We start from the raw sequence: 20884 nt of genomic DNA on the forward strand, positions 1-20884 counted from the left end.
CATGTTCAGGATGCTTTTAAATAATATCACAATTTAAAGCGTAGAGGAAATTAAATTAATAACTTTTGTAAACACTGACCATCTCCATATGAGGAATTAACTGATTTAAATGCAACAAAATTTACAGGAGTATATGTGGTACCACTCAATGGTGACGCCGTAAATCTACCTGAACCTGTTACTGTTTGTGAACCAAATTAGCTGGTGTGTCACTATTTAATATAAAATAAAGAATTCTGAAAATGTCAGTTTGCAACATCAGTAAATGTAAATAACTTTTGTAAACACTGACCATCTCCATATGAGGAATTACAGCAAAATTTACAGGAGTATATGTGGTACCACTCAATGGTGACGACGTAAATCTACCTGGACCTGTTATTGTTTGTTTTCTAAATTAGCTGGTGTGTCACTATTTGATATAAAACAAACAATTCTTAAAATGGCAGTTTGCAACATCAGTAAATGTAAATAAATACCAAATTTCGATGTGGGTGGTGTTTGAAAATTATTAGATGAGGCACTGGAAGATCTGTATCATTCGCTGTCAATTAAATTACCCACTGGATTTGGAGGCAAGCCTTCAAATGTACATGTGACACGCTTTATGTTGGAACCATGTGAGAAATCATTAAGATTCAATGTTGACAGTGGAACTCGATTCTGTACTGCAGGAAAAAATCAAAGAATCTTATCATGTGTACAGGACACATTGAATGGAAATAAACAATTCAACAAAATTTTGCTTCAAATACAGATTCACTGTTGTTGAAACCTTGTTAGTATTGTTCACTACTGGTTTTTGAGTAGTATGGGCAGTTGCAAATTTATCAATAGGATTCATGGGTATTCGTTTTGTTCTTGCAACAATTTAAGAACCATTTAGTAATATAAACGTAAACACGAAAGAACAAATTTGTCTATGGATGTCTACCGTGCTTCGTTGCATCTGATGTAGCATCAGATCTTCTGTTTTTACTACTAAACTATGTTGTTTTGATTTCAAAAGCTGTGTGCCTGTCTGGTTGTCTAGTAATTCGGACACTAAACATAACATACATTTAATCATATATAATAATTTAATAATCTTAAATCTCACAGAAAAAATAAATACAAACACAAACCATACTTTGGCGTTTCAGTATTGACAAAAAATCGCCTAGCATTAACGTGTGCATTTTCATTTGCAAAAATTGATGAACTTGGTTCACGAAAAAGCAAGGATTTTTGGTAATATTTGAATACAAACATGATTTAATCATGTGCAATTAAACAATAAAAAAGTAGATTACAAACAGGTGATTACCATGCTTGGAATTTCAGTAATGTCAGAAGATTGGCTAGTATTAATATGTGCATTTTCATCCGCATAACCTTATGAACCTGATACATGGTAAAACAAACAATTATTTGCAATATGACACTCAATAAACTCAGCACAAAATACTTATGCGGCGGAACATAAACAAATATTGCAAGACACACATACCGCTCATTAAATGTTCTGCAGAATGAGAACTATATTTCGTAAACAAACTTCGTTTTGAAAGCGAAGATTGTTGCTTTGTTGTATGTTTCAATTGTCGCTTATTATCTGGTGTTAAGTGAAGATCAACAAACAAACATGTTCTACAGAGATATAATCTATATCTTTTAAACATGAAGAGGATATGTACAATCTTAGATGGGCATGCACTGTATAATAAAAACATCAAAATACTCAAATTACCAGGTTCCAATGAAGATTGAGACAGTGGCAAGGCCGTAGGCGGTCGTTTGGAAGCTGTAATTTGAAAGAAAGGAATGAGAACACGTAATCTACATAGCCGATGAAGGAGGACGAACCATTTACGTGAATGATTTCCTGGTGTATGATATTTAGGTTCTTCATCCATTGGTTCTTTCATCATTAATCTTCATGTTATAGAATGATTTATATGAAAATCATAGAGTCAAGCAGAGTGAAGAAGAACTTTGCAGTTCTTTGATAGCCATCAATGGTGAATGAAACCAAGAAGGCGAGAAAAGGTCAATCTGCAAAAATCATGTGCTTGAATTGTGGATCAGTTTTTCAAAATTAAAAAATTTGTTATAATCTGTTAGGTATAGATTTAATTTTTACCCATGATATTGATTATTACCCATGGATAGTCTATACCCCGATTCGTTAACCCATTTAATATGCTTCATTTACATCCATACCCTTATTTTTAAAAAAGTTAAGTAGAAGTTTTTAAATTTTTTGGATAGAAAGATAATTTTATGGAATTTTTCCCTAGCAGAAATTAAGAATAATAGATTAATATGTTTCAATTTTTTTCCAAAATAAGTATCTTATTTTATTTCCAAAAAGGAAAATATTTGGGTACCAAATTAGTTTCTAAAATTTTTACAACATACCGCTTATCAACTTTTTATTGGTTAATTGAAAATGCACCAATAAAATCATTTTATAATGCCACATAAACCATGACACATTATTTTGTAAGAATTATTTATACCATTTTTTGTGTATCTTTCTAAAAAAGCATTGGTTTCTTGACCCGACCCGTATCAATAACCAATAACCCTAATTAAACCCCCAACTATAGCTCCCTCAGTTTATACCAACAAGACAACAATGGCAACAACAAATATATGGTTGAATTTTGGCATAAACACTCCACAGAACCCCAAGTTTGATAAACTAAAACCCATTAAAGCTTCTTCCTTTGACTTCCCTCTTGCTAGCAAAATCATGGTCAGAAGTAAGTTTTTTTCATTTCTTGATTTTCTTGATTCTTCATCAAGTTTTTATTTTTATTACTGGGGTTTCTTGATTCTTGATCAAGTTTTGATTTTTTAATACTGGGTTTTCTTAGTTCTTGATCAAGTTTTGATTTTTATTACTGGGTTATCTTGAATTTGAGCAAGTTTTGCTTTTTAATACTGGGGTTTCTTGATTCTTGAGCAAGTTTTGATTTTTATTGCTGGGTTTTCTTGATTTTCTTGATTGTTTACCAAAGTTTGATTTTTAATACTAGGTTTTCTTGATTCTTGATCAAGTTTTGATTTTCATTACTGGGTTTTCTTGATTTTGAGCAAGTTTTGATTTTTAATACTGGGTTTGAACTTTGAGCTCTCTTTAAGTGAACATTTATAATTTTCAGTACATTTGTGTTAGTATGTCACCGTGATTAAGCAAATTTAGTTCAACTTTGTAAATGCATCGAGTGGTTGGTTTCTTATTGATGTTGATTTCACATACAATTATCGTTTTTGTGTTTTGTTTATTGATGTGTGGATTTAGTATTATAAATGTATCGAGTTTTTTAAGTGCCCCGTGAACATAATGTCTGGTTACAAGTTTTCTCAAGATCATTCGCTCCGCTGGCCTTTCTTATTTGTTTGAATCAGTCAAAATTCGGGTTAGTCATAGCCTAATATATGAGGTATCTCGCTTAAATGTTAACGTTAAGGATATATGATCCGGTTAAGCCACATTTCTTGCGCGAGAGTTGGTAATTTGTAGTGGTATATGAAAAAACACATCCTAAAACTCTCATAAAAATTAATTTGGATATTATGGTGGAATATTCCAATTACAATGCTGAAATTTAACAACAGTAGTGTAATTAGAATTTCCTCAATGGTCATTTGATTTGGGGGTTTAACCACTCCTAATCCTGAAAAAATTTATTAACTTAATCAGCCTGATCGCCCCATCGTTGTAACTTATAAAAATATTTGTGTCTCCTTTTAAAAGGCAGTGATTTACTAATTTCTCAGTTCTGAGAATTTTACAAATCTTTTGATGAGTTAATATTCATAGGTCTAAAACATTGATAAATGAATGTTCAACGCTTATGTTGTAAATTAAAGATCTACAAAAGGAAAGGACTCAAAATTTGCAACTATGTTCTGTTCTTGAATTTAAGTAGAAGAATAGTGTCCAGGATTTCTGAAGAAGTCCTTTGAGCGAGTTAAAGGAGAATGACATTGAAGAAGAAGAGAGTGACTTTTATTGTCTTTATTAGTTAATTATGATTCATGAGGTGTCCTCACCACTTTGGATGAGGCTGATCCCCGGAGTGCGTGATTGGATTCTTCCTTGGTCAGTCTTTTTCACCCTATTTGATAGGGAACTGTAATATTCTCCGCAATAAAGTTGCTCCACTGAAAAATATTAGAGTAGTAAAAACTTATGTTTCCAAGCTTCAATATAGAAAATAATGCCTCTCAGGATTAGGGGCAGTCAGTTTAATTGCCAGATTGCTAAGAGAGACGAAGAACTTTTGAAGCATCATGGATTGCATAAATTTACCAAATAATGTAAACAAATGAAACAGATACTCCTTAATATGGTTTGCAGTCTATGTCTCTTTTGTCCATTGTTATAGATTTTACTTCAAGAATTATATGTGAAACGTGGTTGATACAATAAACTGCAGACCTGTCATATTCAACCACTGAAAGTTGTTTGGAGAAGGAATTTTCAAACTTTGGCACTATAGCTGAAGGTATGTGTCCATCTAATTGCGCTATCATTTTAAAGTTTAAGAACTGATCTATACATATATACTTTTATCAACTTATAAGCAGTTAAGATCGTTAAAGATGAAGTCAGAAAGAGATCAAAAGGGTATGCATTTATTCAATATAGTAGTCAGGAGGCAGCCTTGCAAGCTCTAGAAAACATGGACCAAAAGGTTGTGATTTCCTTTTTTCGTTTCGTTCATGTTTATAGTTCTTGACTTTCCATGGCCTAAGATACTTACAATTCTTCTCTTTTCTGGCAGTATGTTGATGGCAGATTGATATATGTTGAACTTGCGAAGCTTGATAAGCGTTCATATTACAGACCCCCTATAACCTCAGGACCCCCTACAGGGCAAATGACATCGACTCTGCAAGAGGAAGAGAGCTAATAATTATGCAATCACATTGTCTACTTTTCATTTTCAGCTAGTGAGAGAATTAGTAAAACAGATTTTGCTTGTGTATTCTCAAGTCTTGAAACACAAACTTTATGAGCAATATACGGACTACAGTCACTCGGTCAGTATGTTGTAGGATGGTAGTAATTGATTTAATTGCACTATGATGGCCTAAACTTTATTTTTTTTGCACGAAAATGACTCAATTATAAAGTTGTCAATTGCTTACCCGAACTAATTTATTTTTAGCAGTTGAATGCATTCTGTCCAATGAGTATGATGCTGTTAGACTGTTTCAATAAGAATTTGTAAAGTCAGGGTTATTATAGTAAATTGCAAACAGATGACCTCAATTAAATTCAATTACTAAAAGTAACAGCTTCATTATCTCTTCCCCCCCTATATCTCTGTTTCCCCCTTTTCTCAGTATCTAATTGGCGTATTTTCAAAATTGGAGAAAAAATGACATGGATATTGAGGGCAAAGGAAGACGTGGACAAGTACAAACCATATGAGGGCCCTGAATATGCTAGTAAGTGATCTATTTCTTTGATTGTGTACTCATGCATGCAAATATGTTAGGGTTTTGTGCTTATAATTTGGGGCTTTTTTTATTAAAGCATCATTATAACTGTTTATGTAAATATATGGCTTTTGATTTTACTTGTTAGTAGAATTTGTAAAATAGTATGTATGATATACTTTAAAAGTGTGTTCGACTGACTAAATTGTTGTTGTTACGATTGATTAATCGATAGGTGTTTACGTTTGTGTTCCCTACATATTTCGAGTTTTAGTTGAATAAAAATTCCTTTTTTAGGTCTGGAACTGTTTACAATAAAAATGTACTGTAATGGGGAATTATAAGATTATCCGAAAAGGTATATCGGGGGTGAAGTTGTTTATGTTGAATGGTGTGATTGAGATGAAATTAGTTTGTTAGAAATCAAGTCAATGTTGTTAGAGTGTGGGTCAGAAGTGGGGTTTCACAAACTATGGTATAGACTGCCTGGGACTAGTATGGAATCTGGTTTATTTGAGTTGCAGTCCGATGATGATTTGATGCTAATGTGCACACTTATAAATCCCAAAAACATGTAAGTGGAGATGTATGTGTGCAATATAACAGCCTTGTCAGTAAAAAGAAGTGAAATTGGACAATGTATATCTTTTTGTCCAACCATCCCTTCAATGCTAGGTTGTTGCAGTATTTAAAATCTTTATGAGGTGGTTGGCCTCGGTAGCTGTTTTCTTTGTGGCAAATAGTATAAGATGGTCACATATGTGGTACTTTTCATTTGCTACTTTTGGGTGACAGAACTTGTACATTTGATTGTGCTGTATGAATTTCTTCAATTAATGCAACTACCAGTTTTATTTTAATTTTGTTATTTACTTTCTTTTTGCAAATAATATGAATCACATCTTCAATTTTGACCATTATAACACAAAACAGGACAATATTTACTTGCAATAAAAATAAAATCAGCCATATAATTGTGCAAATGAGTCTAATAGAAATACTTGTATTACAAAGATCATAAAGATCATAAACCACTAATTATCTTTATAAGCTCCCACAAATACAAAGTTCAATAACAAAACTAGAGCTACAAACAAGAAAGCTAATTTCCTCCAATTTAGCTGTTATGGGCTTGCACCAGCTACAACCTTCAACCCATCAAAAAAGCCACATTCGTTATTTCCTTGAGGACAATCCGAAAATCTTCTTCCCAAGTTGGTAGTTCGAGCCGTTCTTTCTACAGCCCACTTACCACAAAACACTTCATAGTTGCTTATATTTGTTCAATTTTTGAGTAAGTTTGATAGATACTTTGCTTATGGTTTCAAGTTTGTCATCTGCCATTATATATACACACACATCTCTATGAAATAGCCGTTGTAAGTTAACCAAACAAAATTACTCTTCAAAAGCCTAAGAGCAACTCCAACACCCCCTTTATACACCCTAGGGGCGAGCAAACAAAAACCGAAAAACCGAAACCGGACCGAAAAACCGAAAAACCGCACCGAAAAAAATCGAAACCGACAAAAACCGTAACCGAACCGAACCGATCGGACGGTTTGGTAACGGTTATGGTTTTATCCTTAAAACCGAACCGAAAAACCGAACCGCTAATATTATTTTAAAATATTTAATATATATTTATTTACTTATCTATTTTATACAAATATGAGTATATGATACTTGCCAAATTTATATAAGAATTTTAAAAACCTTTTGTTGTTGGGCCTGTAGATGGATTATGATAGTCATTTACTTGCACTTAGACTTGTCGATAGTCATTCATATTATAGCTCTATTAATTCATCAATACGAATCCCTCATTTAACGATGCTACTTGTTTGTTACACTATATCAAATAATTAATTTTCTTAGATTTATATTAAATAACGTCTATAAATATTCTTAGTATTATATTAAATAATTATTTTTTTTAAAAAAAATAAAAACCGAAAAAAACCGAAACCGATAAACGGTTAACCGAACCGAAAATAACCGTTCCGAACGGTTCGGTTACGATTAATAGCTAGAAACCGAACCGAACCGACATACACGGTTCGGTAACGGTTTTCGGTAAAAACCGAACCGAACCGAACCGAGCCGTGCACACCCCTAATACACCCTCCTTAGTCATATTTTGAAGAATTCAAAGCTAATATGTTCTCCAAAAGACTCCTAACTCTTTCTCAAAAACTTAAATTCTTCAAACCTTTCCTCAAACATGAGGAGTATACTTTCTCTCCTCTTTTCATTTAATAATAAAAAAAATGGTTCTCATGTGCTTGCTATAGTTCTCCTTCTTTTGTATAATTATGGGCATTTGATATTTAAGTAATAAAATAGTGGAGGAGAGTGTGTTTGAAGATGATTGTTGGAGTAAATAAATATTTTTGTATCTTAAATTGTTAGGAGCTCATTTATGATTTATTTATTTATTTATATTATTTTTGAAGAAAACTTTAGGTAATTGTTGGAGTTGCTCTAACAGCGTTATAGTGGACGAAATGCATTAAAATGATTAAAAAAAATAGTGCAGCTAAGTAATTGGCCACTTTTATTATTGAGTCATTTTCGTGCTAAAGTATTAAAGTTCAGGCCATCATAATGCAGTTAAGTCTTAATTATTCGGTATCATGTATCATTCTAATTATGGTTTATACTTCAATGTTAGCCTGCTATTTTGTAATCAATCAGTGTTGTGTATGTTAGCAGGTTTCTTGTAATGAAATTTAAAGTTCAAATTAGGGGGGGAAGAAATTTACATTATTTTAATGTATGCTAATTACTTATTTCTCCCTGTTGCTCCTTGTATATAGAAAAATGGCCACTTCTTGTGTGTATATGTGTACGTGTAATATGCTTTTTGTGTTTTTTATGGCCGCTTCTTTTATTTTCCGGAACACTCCTCAACCGACTTTCGCATAAATGTATCATAGTGGTGGTATTTTTGTTATGCTACCAAGTACAGTTGAAGCTAGTGAGCCAAAGTCAGTATCAACAAATTAGAGAATGACATAGAATGACAGGCTGTCAAGAGAGAATGACAGACTGTCAAGTTTGTTGTGCTGTCATTTCAGTATAGATATGTTTGTGTGGCTGTTATCATTTAGTTAGTTAGAAAATTTACATTCTCTCCTCTCTCTTGATTCTCTCTCTCTCAATCTCTCTGTAATCTTAATCAAGTATGTAACAGATACAATTTCTTTGTTCATTTTGCATAGATGTTCATTACAGTGTGATTAACTTTGTGTCCGGGTATCAGAGCATCACTAGATCTTGTTCACGCTCTTCGTTGTTGTTTCTTCATCATCATTATCATCATCTCTGCTAAGCAGTTCGAAATGATTTCAGATCTGTTTTTCGCACTGTTGCAAATCAATTAGCTGTATCTAATTCAGCTTATCAGTTTGACTGATTTCATATGAATCGCAAATCCTATTCTGCTGCAGTTGCTTCGAATATCAATCATCTAATGGCGAATACTCAAAACGAATCTAATTCTACTGCATCTGCTTCTGCAACAACAATTATTGATGCATATCATCCATATTTCTTACAGAGTTCTGATAATCTAGGTATCGCCCTTGTTACTCAGTCTCTTACTGCCCAAAATTACCTGCAATGAAGCCGTTCTATTAAATTGGCTCTATCTGCTAAGAACAAGTTAGGAATGAATGATGGATCGTTAGTGAAACCTGCTAGTAATACGGCTCTGTATGCGTTTTGGCATCGTTGCAATGACATGGTATTGTCATGGTTGTTAAACTCAATTTCAAATGATATTCGAGATATCGTTGTTTATTTCAGCACTGCACAAGAGATTTGGGATGATCTATCAGTTAGATTTTCTCAAGGAAATGTTCCCAGAATATTTCAACTTAAGAAAGAGTTAACAGCTCTTACTCAAGGATCTATGTCTATCACTGCCTACTTCACCAAGCTGAGAACTCTCACAGATGAATTGAATGCTTTATCACCTATTCCTAAGTGCATTTGCCCTCAAAACTCTTGTACTTGTGGTGTTAATGGAAAACTAGAAGCTTATGAACAGCTTAACAATCTCAGTCAGTTTCTTATGGGGATGAATGATGTGTTTACGAGTAAAAGGGGTCAAATGCTCATGATGCAGCCTTTACCAACCTTGAGTCAAGCCTACTCACTTTTGCTTCAAGAGGAAAATCAAAGAACTTCTCCTCCTTGTTCTGTTGTTAAAACATGGCTATGAATGTCAAGTTTTCACATCAGAGGACCAAGCAACCAACTCAAATCAATCCTAAGAAAATTATGGACATATCTGCTATATGTGACTATTGCCATAATCCTGGACATTCTCAGGATAAGTGCTTCTTTCTCCATGGTTATCCTTATTGGCACAGGCTACACGGTAAGCCTAAGCCTAAGCTCAGATCTGGTGGCAATGCAGTCAAACAGGCTGCTCAAGTGATTGTTCCAGCAGATGTTCAAGTAACTGCTAAGTCCAGTAATAGCAATGATGTATCTGCACAACATATCTTCTCTGATGCTTAGTGTGAGCAGATTGCTAAGATGATTCAATCAAGTATTAAAAATATTGGCCCATGGAGCTCTTCACATCTGTCAGGTACTATATGTAGTGTCTCCTCCTCTCATAATGCCTACAATGTGCAAACAAAGTCTTCTATTACTTGGATAATAGATTCAGGAGCCACTTATCACATTGTGTCTAATGCGTCTTTACTTCATAATTCTAAAATTCTTAATTCTGCTCTACATTTACCTAATGGTACTACAACCCAAATTACACATATTGGTGATGTGGTTTTGTCCAATCACATTGTTCATACTGAAGTCTTGTGTGTACCTTCATTTCAATGTAATCTCATTTCCATATCCAAACTGACAGCAAATTCTTCTGTCTCTATTTTATTCTCCAACAAATCCTGTATTTTCCAGGACCATTCCCAGAATCAGATGGTAGAGATTGGTAGAGCAGATGCTGGTCTCTACACACTCTCAAATGCTCAGAGTAATCAATGTGCCAGAATTCATGTTGAACCTTCCTTGGAGGCCCAGATTTGGCATGCTAGACTTGGTCATCCAGCTGCTCTTATTCTTAATAAGCTCTCTGTTATTCCAGTTGTAAATACATCTTCTTTTACCACATGTGATGTATGTCTAAGGGCCAAACATCATAGATTACCCTTTCCTACTTCTCATAATCATACATATGCTTTGTTTGATCTTATTCACCATGACTTGTGGGGGCCCTATAAACAAAGCACTCATGGAAAGTGTAATCGATTTCTTACTATAGTTGATGAGTATTCAAAATGTACTTGGGTGTTTTTGGTGTCTGATAAATCTCAAGTGCCTCTATTATTACAAAATTTTATTGTATTAGTCAAAAATCAGTTTAAGGCACATGTCAAGATTGTTAGGTCCGATAATAGCACTGAATTTATAAACCATACTCTTCAAACATTTCTTGTTTCTCAAGGTATAATCCATCATACATCCTGTCATTATACACCCCAACAGAATGGGGTGGTCGAGAGGAAGCATCAGCATATTCTAAATGTAGCTAGATCTCTTATATTCCAAGCTTCTCTTCCTAAACAATTCTAGGGAGACTGCATTCTTACTGCTGTGCATCTGATCAATATATTACCTGTTCAATAATTGCATTTCAAATCACCATATGAATTGCTATACAATAAGCTTCCAGATTATCAATATCTCAAAGTATTTGGCTGTTTATGCTACATTGCTGATACTTCTGGTTCCAGTGACAAGTTCAATCCTAGGGGTCTTAAGTGCTTATTTCTTGGCTACCCTTTTGGTCAGAAAGTGTACAGAGTTATGCACCTTGATACCAAAATATGTTATGTATCTAGAGATGTAATGTTTGTTGAAAACATCTTTCCTTTTCAAACAATCTCTCACACATCTGAAACTCCCATTCTTACTACAACTGAGGCTACTTCCATGTCTGATTCTCCATTGCACTTCCCACCTATTTTTGTTGATATTGGTCATGATACAGTTGTCCCCACTGTTACCTGTGACTCTGCTCCTACATCTCCTGAGGTACCTCATTCTGTTCCTCAGGATATTGATGAACCTACTCAGATCATCTCCGTGCCCACTCGACCAGTCTGAACTAAGGTAGTTCCATCCAGGTTCAAGGACTATACAAGTCTGCCTTCTATTGTTGGTACTGGTACTAGTACTGATAGTGCCTCCATCAATAAGTGCATTTACCCCATACACAAATACATGTCGTATCATTTGTTTACTTCTCCATATCGCCATTTTTTGACAAATATCACTAACATCAAAGTTCCCTACACATATAAACAAACAGCAAGTCACAAAGACTGGAATGAAGCTATGCTTGCTGAGATTACAGCCTTGGAGTCCAATTAGACTTGGGATATTGTTCCAAAACCTGTCAATAAAAATATAGTGGATTGTAAGTGGTTATTCAAAATTAAATACAATCCTGATGGAAATGTTGATAAGTATAAAACTCGTGTTGTTGCCAAAGGGTTTACTCAGACAAATGGAGTGGACTATTTTGAGACCTATGCTCATGTTGCTAAAATGACAACAGTTCGTGTTGTCTTAGCTCTTGCTGCAAAATTTAACTGGCACGTTCATCAAATGGATGTTAATAATTCGTTTCTACATGGATGTCTTTCAGAAGAAATCTATATGAAGCTGCCTCCTGGATTTCAATATTTGTCATCAAGTTCAAATTCTTTTCCTTCTGGTATTGAGTATGTATGCAGACTTAGGAAGTCAATATATGGTTTAAAGCAGGCTCCTCGAGTCTGGAATGACAAATTAGCTACAGCCTTAGTTCAATTTGGTTTCACTCAAGTTGCTTCTGATCATAGTTTGTTCATCTTCAAATTACTGTCATAATTTGTGGTTGTTATCGTCTATGTGGATGATATTTTACTTACTGGGAATTCAGCTGATCTTATTGCCAAAGTTAAAGTTTTTTTGCATTCTCAGTTTAAAATCAAAGATTTAGGGCCTATGAAGTATTTTCTTGGTCTTGAAATTGCTCGTTCCACAGCTGGTATCTTTGTAAGTCAAAGAAAATATGCACTTGACATACTCAATGATACTGGTTTATCAGCTGTAAAGCCATCTGCTGTTCCTATGGAACAAAATCATAAACTGATTGATAATGATTCTCCGCTTCTACAGAATTCAGACATCGTTACTTACAGCCGTCTTGTTGGTCGTCTACTATACTTGACCATTACTCGTCCAGACTTGTCATATGCTGTTCACATTTTATCTCAGTTTATCTCCTGTCCCAAGATTGATCATCTGACCACTGCTTTCAAAATGGTTAAATACATTAAGGGTTCCCCATGCCAAGGCCTGTTCTTTGCTGCTGATAACTCTCTACAGCTTCAGGCATTTTGTGATTCTGACTGGGGGGGGGGTTGCCCTGATTCTAGAAGGTCTTTAACTGGGTATTTTGTTCTTCTTGGCAAATCTTTAATCTCCTGGAAATGTAAGAAACAGACTTCAGTTTCTCGCTCCTCTGCTGAGGCCGAGTACCGTTCTATGGCCGATACTTGTTGTGAAGTGATATGGCTTGTTCAGTTGTTAAAGTCTCTTCAAGCTCTCAGCCCTCTGCCTATTCCTTTCTTTTGTGATAATAACTCAGCTATCCATATAGCATCCAATCCTGTGTTTCATGAGCGGACGAAACACATTGAGATTGACTGTCACCTCGTTCGTGACAATGTGAAGGCTGGTCTAATTTCTCCTATTCATGTGCGCACTGTTCTGCAACCGGCTGACATCTTCACCAAAGCATTACCATCTTATCAACTTCACTTGCTCCAGTCCAAGCTAGGTGTGGCAAATTTGTTTGCCTCTCCTACCTTGAGGGGGGATGTTATGCTACCAAGTACAGTTGAAGCTAGTGAGCCAAAGTCAGTATCAACAAATTAGAGAATGACATAGAATGACAGGCTGTCAAGAGAGAATGACAGACTGTCAAGTTTGTTGTGCTGTCATTTCAGTATAGATATGTTTGTGTGGCTGTTATCATTTAGTTAGTTAGAAATTTTACATTCTCTCCTCTATCTTGCTTCTCTCTCTCTCAATCTCTCTGTAATCTCAATCAAGTATGTAACATATACAATTTCTTTGTTTTTCATTTTGCATAGATGTTCATTACAGTGTGATTAACTTTGTGTCAATTTTCTTTTTTAAATTAGTCAGTTTTAAAGTTGTGGACAATGCAAATTTTGCAAGATAAAGTAAGTTTTGATGAATATATCCATACATGAGTTTGAACTTACAGGGTTAGACAGATTTGACAAGTAAATTATTGTGAATTTGGGTTAATGAACGTGTATAAAAATAATTTGAGTTTGATGAATGTGCATAAAGAACATGTCTAAGAAATTGAAGTGAATTCTAACAAAGGGCTTGTTTGAAAATCCACTTATAAGTCACTTATGATTATAAACCCGTAACAGCTTATCGACGAATGTTTGTCGATCCAACTTATAAGCTGAATTTACAACTTATAAGCTGATAAGTTGAATGTTAGTAACTACGTACTTTTTCTCAACTTATTTTGATTTTTCGTTAATTTATTAACCTCAATTTTAAAATTTATACTTTTAATTATTAATCTAACTTAAAATTCAAGAATTTAGATAATTATATTTAATAATTATATATTTTAGTTCATTTAAGAGAATTTTTTTTTAACTTATAAGTAAAATTATCCAAACACTTATTTAACTTATAAGTATTCTTTTACTTATCACTTATAATTCATTTATTCATTTGAAGTCGTAGGTTACTTATTTTCAGATTTCCCAAACGGGCACAAAAAATAATATATGGGTTGGCGAGTGGGGAATTTATGGTTGATTTTCAAGATCAAACGTCAAACATATTATGGACACTTTATCAAAACTACTAGAAATAGAAATATAGACATCGGTTATAAACCGATGTTTTTTTTTCAAACCGATGTCTTCGCATGTATAGAGAAAGACCAGGGTCTTTAACATCGATTTTAAACGATGTTAAAAGCATAAATAGACAACAGTTTTCTTAAAAAACTGATATATTTTTAACCCTTATTTTTGATAACATGTTAAACTAAATTGTAAAAACTTGTAATTTGGAGGTTAAGAAACACTATAAACATATAACAAGGAAGAACATTAAAGTGATAGATATCAGTTCCTTAATATAAATGATGTCTTACTTTATATAATACATCAGTTGCTACATAGAACCGATGTTAAATATGACATATCACATCGGTTTCACATAGGTTAGCAATATTAAAAATGGCATATACGGTCAAAATTGTTATGTTTTGTTTATTTTTGACATCAGTTGGTTAATAATTAAATGATGTTAATCTTAAACCAGAACAAAAATATACGAAAAAACTTATATACCAACATTCAACCAACATATTTCTATATCTACATCTACATCAACATCAAAACCTATCTATTTACAATCACATTCCTAACCTATCTAGCTCACTAAAGCATCATCATACATTGAAGAAGAAGAACTTGTTCTGCTTGTGGTAGTGAACTAATCTGGTAGACATCCAAGTTTGGCAAAAGGGCATCAGAACTCCAATTGATCTTCGTCTAACATGCTCAAGTATCACTACGTGCCTTCGATGGATCATCATCTGCATTACTGATTCATGTGAAGATCCTGTTTATATAATTAGTCAGTAGAGAGATGTGTAAGTTGAATTCTGAAAAATACAAAACGTGTATTTTTACTCAGACCTTGCATGAACACAATGCACGGACATTTTAGGTACTGTTGAGTTGCTCCAGTTTAACACATATAGGTCTTTCACATTCAGACTCCTCAAAAATTAGTTATACTTGTAAGTCTAGCTTAGAACTCCTAAAAGAAGTAATAGTATCCTTAAATTAAGTTTACTCCCGGCCTCAATTATTAATTACAACCAGTATACCCTTGCTTAAGGACTCCAGAATTCTCTAGTAATGAAGTAGATTACCCGAAGACTAGAGACAATTGCAAGACTTGGACTATCGAGTGTGTGACCCAAAGAGATGACCTACCAAAACTATGATGGACTCATCTCAACTATCAGTACATATAATACCCAGAACTAAAGCTCCTTAACACCAAAACAAAAATCAATATATGTATACAATATAGCCGAAAGTTTCAAAAAATATTGACAAACTACCTTTTCCACACAATTCCAGTCTTCTCACAACAGCCTTCACACTTGAAGCTAGCTAACTCCTGAACTGCATCTAACAAAATTTTATTTGCAACTTGATCGCCTGCTTGTGCACAAGTTATCACGACATGGACAAGTGCTGCAATTCAAGCCCAAGAAGGGTTAGTGTAGGTCCACCTGAACTATATCAGAAAAAAGCAAGGGTAAGAATCATCCTTTTATAGAAAATTTATGTTCTAAATAGATGAGTGTGTAGTAGTAAATGGTCTGATTTTTTTATTGCTTGCGGCGGAGGAGATAGCTCCAGAAGCCGCTGGAATGTACCTAGCCCACTACAATTGCCAAATTGTACAAGCTTGAGATTATATACTATTATAAACTATATAGAGAATCAGAGTAGATGTATTAGGAACTCATATAACTTCAATGCACCTGGCTATAAATAAGAATATGTATAGTCCAGATTAATATGCACAAGCCAGCATGTCCAGTCGACATTTAAAATTATGTTACAAAGAATTACTTACATAAATTGCAGATGGCAAAGCTGCTGCTGTCGGCAAAGGTCCAGGAGCTGTAACATGTATGCCGGCTGACTGTGGATGGTGAAATTTACGGGTCATACTAAACTTGCATTGTCCTTTTCACTATTTTTCACCCTGTCACAACAACAGTAATTATAAAACTCTCCTTAAAAAAATGGATGGATGTCAGGGTAATCTATACTATACTATACTATAATAGCCGGAATAGAGATAATTTGGTTCAACGATAATTCCCTAATTTTGATTATTACAAAAATAGATAAATAGTATTATATATCTAATAAACTACTAATTTATTAAACTACTACTAAATATAGTATACTTATCCTACTAAACTACGAATACAACTTATCCTATTATTAAAAGATATAAATAATAGTGTTACATATTTGCTAAACTACTAAATTGTTAAACTACTAGAAATAGTATATTTATTCTACTAAATTACGACCACATGTTATTCTATTATTTTTATTATAAATTTATAATCATTATATATTTATATAAATACTTTAAAAATATAATATAACTTGATAAATAAAAATTTAAAGTATTAATGGGAACCCGTGCATTGCACGGGATTGATGCTAGTATAAATAAAGAGCAGACTGCACGAAGGGGATATCCAGAGATACTTATTGTTGCTAAGCTTGCAGATCCACTTCATGTCTTGGATTGTGATACTTACATGAAGCGCCAAACTTGCACATTCCCATCCTCATATAATACTACATTATGAATATGAACAACAACGTTAAACCAAAAAAAGGGCTTTAAAATCAAAGTATCAAATGTATGTTTTAAAAATTTGAACTAAAAATTTTTTATGTACATATCCACAAATTACAATATATCCACAAAAATTCCCCAAAATTTACTCTTTTAGTGGAAGTCAATCTTACCATTCCGGAATCAAAGTATCAAATATATGTTTTTAAGATAAACCAGTCATGCTTATGACTCCTTGTAACTGTGGTTCCATGAAACCTGATAGTATGCATACCAAGCTCAACCTCCGTTGTCCTGCCCTGTTCAAAAAAGGGGAAATAAGGAGAGGAAAAATAAGACCAATACGGTTCAATTTTGATTACTATATATGTAATTACTAATTGAAGTGTGAATTCGACGAGACAGTGACTGAGGTACGAGCATATACATTCAACTTTCTAAAATTAGCAAAATGCAAACTGTTGCTGTTTTATCAATTATGACAAAACTGACCCTCCAAAATCCAGTACAGCTTATATGAAGCTGTGCTTGCTAATAACAACAATGAAATCTGTTACTTGCACCTCTTCCACCAAATCCACCGCCACCACCACCACATCCTCAGGTGCCAATTTCATTAACAAAGGAGCGACAGACTAAATCAGTAAACCCAACTTCTTTCAAGATTAACAAAGTTCCAGAGACCTGTGAACAAAACTCTATTAAAATAAAAACATAAAATTTGAAAATAAATTCGAAATAAACTTACTTTTCTCACACTAATTGAGTAGACCCAACTTCTTTCAAAGTTATTTAGCACCAATCGAGCTCGATTTTAGAATTAATCGAGTTTAATCAAGAGTTTGTACAAATTGGGTATATAATTAGGTTTAGAAAGAGTGATTGAGAAGAGAGATAATGAGAGATGAGAGTGGAGAAACTGAGTGAAGAGAGAGTATGATGAGAGAGTGAGAGTGAGAGAGAAGAGAGACCTTGATAGAGAGTTTTTGGTTAAAGGGGGGAATGTTTTTTGGTAAAAGAGGGAAAATCCGAGAAATAAAAATTTCGTTGAGGAAAACTTTTGGATGTTTTAACGCGGGAAACAAATAAGCGCGGGTTTTCACTTAAAAAAAAATTATATTAGACATCGGCTATTTAACAAACTGATGTCTTAAAACCTCTTTAATATCGGTTTTCAAATGTTCGATGTTAAATAACATCAGTCCCATTTCTAACTGATGTTAAATGAGTGATGTCGTAGGCACTATTTCTAGTAGTGAGATTACGTTGGCTGGAAAATGATCTGAAATAATCATTGTAAAAAATTCCATTTTTGAGATATTATTTTACAAACAATGTGATCCAATTTATACATGTTCAAACTAATACATGATTTTATTATATGTAAATTTGATCGGACACTATTTTATTAATAATTATGTGTCTTTCTATATGTAACTTGTTATTAACGGTAATTTAAGTTAATATTTGTACACATAAAGAATCGAACTCAATCTCTTCACTTAGTAACGATATTTTGGCCGATGACCAAATCAAATTAACATCTTATGCTAATTATATATGGAACATAATGACCCCCCAATCTATGCATTCAAATTTTGAAACTTATTTTTAAATTAATATGTTAAACTTGGATTTTCCTTCCTTTTTTCGAATTTCGCTCAAAGGGTTGTATAGAAAAACCAATATCAAAACAAAATAAAAAAAATTAAAATTTTAAAATTTGTAATATTTAGAGAAATATTTAAATTATTTGCAAGTTTTAAATTACTTTTTATTAATTTCCATGCAATGATATTATTTAATCATTTTGGTTTTGTTTTTTCAAATTATTTACTGAGCTATCAAATAAATTCGTTGTCACGAATTGAATAGTATAAGTGTATAACATAGGAAGATCTTTTATCCATACTGAATACAAAATAGGATTCCCGATTTAATCAAAAATTACTTTTGAATAAAAGATTTTTTTTAAACTTCACATTAGAAATTGAGGTTACACAAACAAAAACGGAGTCTAAGTTGATGTTTAAAAATCGAACCCTAGTCTTTTCGCTTAATAATACTACTTTTGAAATGACAAAATTAACCGTAACGATCAAATTAAGTTAATCTCTTATGTTGATGTCATAACCTTTTTTATAATACCTGAGTTAATAATATCATTGAGCTAACTAATCATATATTTTATAATAAATAGACCAATAAGATTATAAATTTACTATTTCCATACATATCCTTATTCTATTATAAAATATGAGTCTAACTAGACATGTTTTTAAACAATCAGAATAATTTGAATTATTTTAGACTAATGAAAGAAAATTCTTAAATTTTGATCCAATCACATTATATTGAAATTTTATAGTTAGTTAATAATTCTAATTTAAATATCTTACTTGCTTAAATTTATATATTTTTTATTTTTAAAAAATCGGGTTACAGTTGATTTTATTTCATCACTATCTTAAGTTCTAAAAATCAGATTTTGACGAATTTACGGCTCACGTGAAGCTCATGAAATTATATTTAATTTGATGATGGTTAAAAAATATTAACTAACTAAAGTTATCTCAAAATTGAAGAGAAAATCCAGGTACAAATTTTGCATTAAGTATTTAGTTATAATTATAATATCTACTTAATTTTGGTTTAAATTATGAAAATATAGAACTCCGATTAAGAGTTAACCATATAAGTTAGTTAACCAATCACTTAATTTCCATTCGATTTTAACCGATAGAAATTCACATCTAAAAAATGGACCAGTTGGATTATAAATCTATTATTTTCATACATATCTTTGATATATGAGTCTAACTAGGTATGTGATTAAACAATTAGAAAATTTTGAAATATTTTAGACTAATACAAAACTTCTAAATCTTAAACCACTAACATTATATTAAAATTTTATAGTTGGTTAATTTTAATTTAAATGTAATAGTTACTTAATTTTGACATATTAATATATTTTATTTTAAAAGTTATCGAGTTATATTTGATTTTTTTAATACTTATATTGAGTTCTAAAAATCAGATTTTGACAAATTTACGGGCAAATTTACAAAATTATATTTAATTTAATGATGGTAAAAAATTATTAACCAACTAAAGTTATCCCAAAACTGAAGAGAAAATAAAGGTACGAATTTTGCATTAAGTATTCGGTTCTAACTAGATACCTACTTATTTTTTATTTAAATCATGAAAATTTAGAAATTTGTTTTAGATCGAACAATTGTTATCTATTATTTTCAAAATCTAATGGTCCTTTGAAAAAGTTTGACAAAAATGTAACCAAATTAGAATTGAAAAAAATGAAAACAATGAATTTTCTTAGAAAGTTATTTTTATCTGAATTCGTTTGAATTTATTTTGGTTTTAACTAGTGATTCTAAAAATCAGACCACTTTATAGCCCACACCAAACTAATGATAATATATATATATATATAATTAAGTATTGATTTAAAAATTAGTATAAAACCAAAATTATTCAGATTATGAATAGAAAAGAATGGTATGAATTTTGCATTAAATATTCAGAAAGTGAAGCAAAAACTGTTACAAATTTTGCATTAAGTTTTTTAATTAAATTTTTAATTATATTTAGGATACCTACTATTTTTGGTTTAAATCATAAAAAAATAGATAAAGAATTTTTTTTATTTTATACTAAACATATATTTATCTATTTAATTCAAGATGTAACTATCCTTAAAAATAGTTTAAGAAATTAAAATAATAAATTTGTTTAGCATAGAAAAATATTGGGTTTTGTTTAAGTTATTTTCACTCTACCATGAATTCTAAAAATCAGATTTTTACGAATTTACAGCTCACGCGAAGGTCACGAAATAATTTAGTGATAGTTTATATAAATTTATTTTAAAGTAATAAGAGAGCACACCTTAATTCTATACCAATCGTATTATATTAAAATATTT

At 32.3% G+C, this 20884-nt stretch overlaps 2 protein-coding genes and 1 long non-coding RNA gene across 10 annotated transcripts; 2 read left to right on the forward strand and 1 right to left on the reverse strand.

Moving 5' to 3' along the window:
• The first annotated feature begins 2541 nt into the window (after positions 1-2541).
• Positions 2542-5092, forward strand: LOC141684796 (organelle RRM domain-containing protein 6, chloroplastic). Its single transcript, XM_074489925.1, has 4 exons — positions 2542-2747; positions 4431-4499; positions 4582-4688; positions 4779-5092. The coding sequence occupies exons 1-4, from the start codon at positions 2621-2623 to the stop codon at positions 4905-4907; spliced, it is 432 nt and encodes a 143-aa protein (XP_074346026.1). The 5' UTR covers positions 2542-2620; the 3' UTR covers positions 4908-5092.
• Positions 5093-9112: 4020 nt separating this feature from the next.
• LOC141686415 (uncharacterized) lies at positions 9113-9667 on the forward strand. Its single transcript, XM_074491453.1, has one exon. The coding sequence runs from the start codon at positions 9113-9115 to the stop codon at positions 9665-9667; it is 555 nt and encodes a 184-aa protein (XP_074347554.1).
• Positions 9668-14860: 5193 nt separating this feature from the next.
• On the reverse strand, positions 14861-17948 carry LOC141682574 (uncharacterized). Of its 8 annotated transcripts, none has more exons than XR_012559833.1 (7): positions 17684-17947; positions 17428-17619; positions 17109-17234; positions 16895-16934; positions 16189-16320; positions 15665-15800; positions 14861-15153 (listed from the first exon to the last, which is right to left on the reverse strand). It is a non-coding gene; the product is annotated as an uncharacterized LOC141682574 (long non-coding RNA). The 8 variants fall into 8 exon arrangements; XR_012559831.1 differs by having other exon boundaries at positions 16842-16934; XR_012559835.1 differs by having other exon boundaries at positions 16189-16934; positions 17693-17948.
• Positions 17949-20884: the final 2936 nt, after the last annotated feature.

The sequence above is a fragment of the Apium graveolens genome, chromosome 9 (genome assembly GCF_009905375.1).
Source record: "Apium graveolens cultivar Ventura chromosome 9, ASM990537v1, whole genome shotgun sequence".
In the NCBI taxonomy this organism is placed as follows: Eukaryota; Viridiplantae; Streptophyta; class Magnoliopsida; order Apiales; family Apiaceae; genus Apium; species Apium graveolens.